We start from the raw sequence: 5640 nt of genomic DNA, 5'->3' as shown, positions 1-5640 counted from the left end.
CTGTTAGGTTCACGGTCTGGTTTCTATCACCAACCTCAAAAAACACTGGCACATAGCCATCACCATAAATAGTAATTTGAATGAATAATTCAAATTAAAGTGAAGCAAGGTACGCATATTATTTTAACAACTATATAAAAAATATGCCTATAAGAATAAATCAATTATGGTAATAGCTATGCTGAAGCATTGGGTTACAGGGTGATTTTAAAATTCTTTTCTGAACTTTCTTTAAGGTAGTTGCACTATTTCTACACATATTGAAAAATTACTATTGTCTGCACATTGTAATAAGGAGTAAGATCCCCTAATGCAGTAAATACTAAGTCAAATGTTTCCTTAAAAGGTTTTTCAAAGCTACTTAATGGATCTTATTTGAAGTGATACAGAGTGATCAGATATATCTTAATCCCAAGGAATTTTAGTGGTTTTGTGATTGCAATTCTCCATAAATTGACCACATTTTTAAAAATAAACGTTTTATTTTAGATTTACAGAAAAATTGCAGATAGCACAGTTCCCATAAACTCCACACCCATTTTCCTGTTACAAACATCTTACATTCCTATATGCCACATTTTCATAGCTAGTGAACCAATATTGATACATGACTATTCACAAAAGTCCACGCTTTCTTCAGATTTCCTTAGTTTTTACCTAATGCCCTTTTGTTGTTGTTATTCTAGTATCCTATCCAGGGTATCACATCACATTTAGTCGTCCTGTCTCTTTAGGGTCCTCCTGGCCATGGCAGTTTCTCAGACTTTCCTGTTTTTGATGACTTTGACAGTTTTGAGGGGTACTGGTCAGGTATTTTGTACAATGTCCCTCTATTAAAATTTGTTGAATGTTTTTGCCATGATAAGACGGGGGTTATGAGTTTTGGAGAGGAATATCACCAAGAGTGCCATTCTGAATACATCATATCAAGGGTGAATGCATTCACTATTTGACGTGTCACTATTTGTTAACTTTAATCCCCTGGTCAAGATAGGTTTTTGTTCTGAATTATTTTTATTTAGCAATAAAGAACTAATTTCCCTAGAATAAGCAATTTGGGCCTGTTTGGGTAGCTTACTTTCTTCTTTTTTTTTACATTTTTAAGACACTTACCATGTACCAGGCACTGTTTGAAGCTTAATATATGCTAACTCACTTTAACTGCACAACAACCTTCTGAGGTAGATATGAATCCAATTTTAGAAAAGAGAAAACGGAGGCATGGAGAGATTAAACACCTTGTCCAGGATTGCATGGCTAGTAAGTGGCACAGGCTGTCCCGCAGCAGAGCGTCTGTTCTTAACAGTAGCCCACACTGCCGCTCCACGAGGGAAGAGAACTTGTGGCCCTAAAGGAGCACATTAATTCTTTTAAAAGTTTTATCTAGCTAGCTAGAGGTTGCTAGCTCCTAAAGCTCCTAAAGCAACCTCTTAATTGATATGTCTCCCTCTTGATTCCAACTCCAGCCAACCCACCACTCGGAAGCTCAGTCCACCACGGGCACACATGCCAGCACAGAGGTGGAACAGCCAGCCGTCTACAGAATTAAGCACAGCAGCCCTGCTAGCATGGCATCCCGGCACAGCATCTTACACACCGCATGCTCTTTCTGAAGCAGGCCACTTGCCATGCCCTCAACACACCTGCTTTTTCCTACTGCTGCCTTGAATGTCTTTCTCTCTGTATCTTCTTAAATCCCCAATTCACTGGCCATGAGTCTGCAGAAACTTCCCCCAGCAGAAATAACTTCTCTCTCCTCCCTATTCCCACCAGACCTTGTCCCTGGACCACAAACCTGCCTCATGCTGCCTCTGCATTTTGCACACTTACATATTTAATATCCTCTTTTAAATGCTTGATTTCTAGAAGCCGGGTATCTTATCACACAGCAGTAATGCCGTCCAGAATAAGACCTGAATAAATGTCGAATTGAACCAAGCCAGTTCCTATTTTTAAAATGTCAACTGTTTGATTGACTCATTTGCTACTTGCTTCTGAGTGGCTTTATCTGCCTATATATCTATTCTTCCAATATTGCCAGTGAGATTTCACTTTGGCCTCATATTTTATACAGGGCTCATTATAGCTGACAGATGAATAATGCGCGTTAGATTCATAGGTCAGGCCTCCTCCTGGTGTCTCTAACTGAGATGCTACCTGTATCTCTATCTTTGAAATGATGGAACAGTTGGACCACTCTGTCACTGCTGGCTGTGTCACCTTGGGCTAGTTACACGACCCCTCTGGGCCTCTCTGACATGGTGCTTTTGAGGATTATTGAGATCAGGAATAGAAACCCCTGACATAAATAGTAATGAGCATTAACAGGAGTCAGGACTCTTCTGTATGTGTTATGTGCACAACTTGTTCAGTCCTCATAACGGACTTACACGGTAACTACTCTTTCCCATTTTACAGTTTGGGAAACCGAGGCCCAGAGCAGCTAAGTTGCACATCTAATGTTACACAGAGGGTGAGGAGCAGACCCAGCAAGTGAACTCAGGACACTCAACCCTAAAACTAAAATATCCTCTCTTTAGATGGTCAATGGAGGGAATGTACACAAAAGATGACCTGAGACTATTGCTATCTCCCATGTACCTGGGTCCTCAAAAAGAAAACGACCTGGCTGAATCTGTCTCGGTGTCTCCTTAAATCTCAGGAAGCAATACTTCTGGAGGAAGAAAGGTACTGCTCAGCCCCGAAATTTCCTCCCAGTGGTGAAAGGAAAATGCCAGCCTTCAGCTTCCACCCTGAGAAGAAGGCTGCAGGGCTGCCTGGGTTTTGCTAATACAAGCGGAAAGTGTAAATGGCTTGGTGATGGCTGGCTCTCGCCCTCGGACGGAGAAATGAGATCATTACTTTAAGGGACAGGAACCGCCGCTGACGCCGCCACGGAGGCAGCTGTTTCCCCTCCCGGAGCGGGTCCCGCATTACATCACCGGTGAGCTCTGGCTGGTGCGGGGAGAGGAGGCTTCGCCAGGGACTCAGCCCCAGACCCAGGAGGATAAACGGGGATTACCAAAGATAAAGAGAGAGGAGGCGCACAAGAGGGAGGAAGGGAGAAGCAGGACCAGGTTTCCCACTGCCTCCCCGTGTGTGTGTGTGTGGGGGGGGAAGGTGTGCTGCACAGGCGCCACATCCTTCAGCAGCCGCACCCCAAATCCCGTTCCAGCACAGCCCCACCCCACACCCGCCCTCAACTCCCAATTCCAACAAAAACCGATACCCAAAGCGGCCGTTAGAGCTGCATAGAGAGGCTCCCGGGGGACGGCAGAGAGGAGGCAGGGACTGGGAGGGCCCTAGGCACCTGCATCTTGGGGGAGTTGGAGGAAGGCGGTCGCCGCTGCGCCCCCGCCTGGCCCAGCTGGCGGTGCCTCCCCCGCCGGGCAACAGCAGCCAGAAGGGGGGAGGCCGAAGCGCCTCCTCCCCGCCTGAAGCCGACGCGGCGGCGGAGGGGGAGGAAGGCACCTCACCTTGCCCCCGATGAGGGGCGCATCATGCCATGGCAGCGCCCGCGAGCGACAGCGGCAGTGGAGGCGGCGAGCGGAGCCCAACCAGCAGTCCCCGGAGTTCGACAGGATCCCGGGACGCTGCAGCAGGAGCCCGGGACCACGGAAACCCGGGAGCCCCAGGCGCAGCGGTGATGGTCCCTGGCCTCCCTCCGCTGGAGGACTACGAGTGCAAAATCTGCTACAACTACTTCGACGCGGACCGGCGCGCGCCCAAGCTGCTGGCGTGCTTGCACACCTTTTGCCAGGAGTGCCTGAGCCAGCTCCAGCTCCGCGCCGCCGCCCCCGCCGCGCCTGAGCGCTCGCCGCGCCCGCCGCCCTGGCACGGCCCTCCCGGCGCCATCGCGTGCCCGGTGTGCCGCCACCGCACGCCGCTGCCCGACAGCCGCGTGCACGGCCTGCCCAACAACACCAAACTCGCCGAGGCCTTCCCGCTGGCCCTGCGAGCCGCGCACGACCCGCTGCCCCAAGACCTCCTCCCGCCGCTGCCCGCGCGCCGCCCCACGCCGGCCGCTGCCCCGCTGCCCGCTCCAGCCCCAGCCCCGCCGCTGCCCGCGGAGGAGGCAGCCCCGGGGCCACGCGCCGGCGCCAGCCTGCGCGCCCCGGCCGCCTACGAGAGCTGCCAGAACTGCAAGCGCGCGGCGCTCACCGCCGGCTGCGTGTGCGTGGTCTTCTCCTTCCTCTCCATGGTGGTGCTGCTCTTCACCGGCCTCATCTTTGTCAACCACTACAGCGGTGGAGGCGGCGGGGGACCTCCGGGCGGCGGGGCGCCCCCTGGCGCGGCCCCGGCGGCTGGGTCGCCGTCGCCCGTGGGGCCCATCTGCCTGTCGGTGGCCAGCATTTTGGCGCTCTTCTCGGTCGTCATCACTTGGATTATCTGCTGGCTCAAGTACCGGCCCGACGGCGCGGCCGCCGGCTCAACCGGGGGCGGCGGCGGCGGGGGCGGCCGGAGGGCTCGGGCGGCGGCGGCGAGCGGCGCGCGGAGGAGCGACAGGTAGCTGGCCGCACGCTGGACCTCCCACCCGCACCTCCAGCTCCGGGAGGCTCTAGAGGACGGGGCTTCTGGCTCCGCGAGCTCGAGCTTCTCCGCGGTCTCCCTGCGGCCCCCCCAGGCTCCCCGCCGCTGCGGGGCCTGGGTTTGGCGCCTCTCGGCCTTTCCACGCCTCGCCTTCTCCACGCTGGGAAATTGAGGAGGCGGGGATGCTGGGAGGGGCGTTCATCTCCCCCGCTGTGCAAGATCAACCTCTGCTTCCTGCATCACCCTCATCCTCGCCAGAGAGCTCAGCGGTCCCTCCCGGAGTCCGAGGGTTTGCAAAGAGAGGCGGAAAGGGGAGTGGGACCCCCGCCGCCCAGGCTGAACGCATGTTTTCTGGATATCTTGACTTTAAGGGTATATGGGCGCGCCGCACACGTCTGCAGCAGTTGTGAATGGACTTGAATTGTCCAGAGGAAGAATGAGTGAGATGGAAACGGGAGAAAGGTTTCCCTGCTTCCCGGCGGTCCTGGAAAGTGAATGAGCTGGAGCGCTGAGAGTAGTGTTCACTCCCCCGGGGCACAGCGCGGGCGGGAACCCGGCGGCGAGACCAACCAACCGCCCGCAGCTGTGCGCTATCAGGCAGGTGCGCAGCGCGCGTGCGCACTGCGGTGGTGGGCAAAGCGGAGAGGTAGCTGGGCGAACTGCACCGTGGACCTTGCTACCCACAGCCCCTCGGAGCCCCCCAAAGTCCTGGAAACTGGGCTCCTGGGAACTCATGGTTGTTTTATTCACGGCGTTACTACTAGGAAGTCATTTTCTCCTCTGTAACTGGACTCAGGGAGCTGCAAGAGCCGGTTCTCCCTTCTCTTCTCAAAACTGACTTACTGTTGCCCCCACCTGGAAGATACTAAAAGCTATTCACGCAGAATATAAACTGTAGGCTTCCCTCGCCTTTTTTTCTTAATTTCATTTTTTAAATAATTTATTTAAGAATATATAAATCTGGAAATGTTGTGCATTAAAATTTCCAGAAACAGTGTTTGATACGCAGTAACATTTCTTCCATACCTCCAGTCCAAACACATTTCGAAATTAGCCTCAAATAAACGAGTGTTGGTGATTGATTCAAGATTTTTGTACTGTGACATAACC

At 53.0% G+C, this 5640-nt stretch overlaps 1 protein-coding gene across 1 annotated transcript; it reads left to right on the top strand.

Moving 5' to 3' along the window:
* Positions 1 to 2626: 2626 nt before the first annotated feature.
* On the top strand, positions 2627 to 4644 carry RNF228 (ring finger protein 228). The gene has a single exon (XM_074313981.1). It carries the CDS (start codon positions 3506 to 3508, stop codon positions 4508 to 4510), a length of 1005 nt encoding a protein of 334 aa, XP_074170082.1. The 5' UTR covers positions 2627 to 3505; the 3' UTR covers positions 4511 to 4644.
* Positions 4645 to 5640: the final 996 nt, after the last annotated feature.

This window comes from Rhinolophus sinicus, linkage group LG01, assembly GCF_036562045.2.
Source record: "Rhinolophus sinicus isolate RSC01 linkage group LG01, ASM3656204v1, whole genome shotgun sequence".
Taxonomy (NCBI): Eukaryota; Metazoa; Chordata; class Mammalia; order Chiroptera; family Rhinolophidae; genus Rhinolophus; species Rhinolophus sinicus.
The sequence above is the reverse complement of the archived record's forward strand: the minus strand, read 5'-3'. Positions and strand labels throughout refer to the sequence as shown.

Excerpts from the sequence above, each read along its gene's own strand:
- RNF228 (XM_074313981.1), top strand. The coding sequence starts at position 3,506 with ATGGCAGCGCCCGCGAGCGACAGCGGCAGTGGAGGCGGCGAGCGGAGC.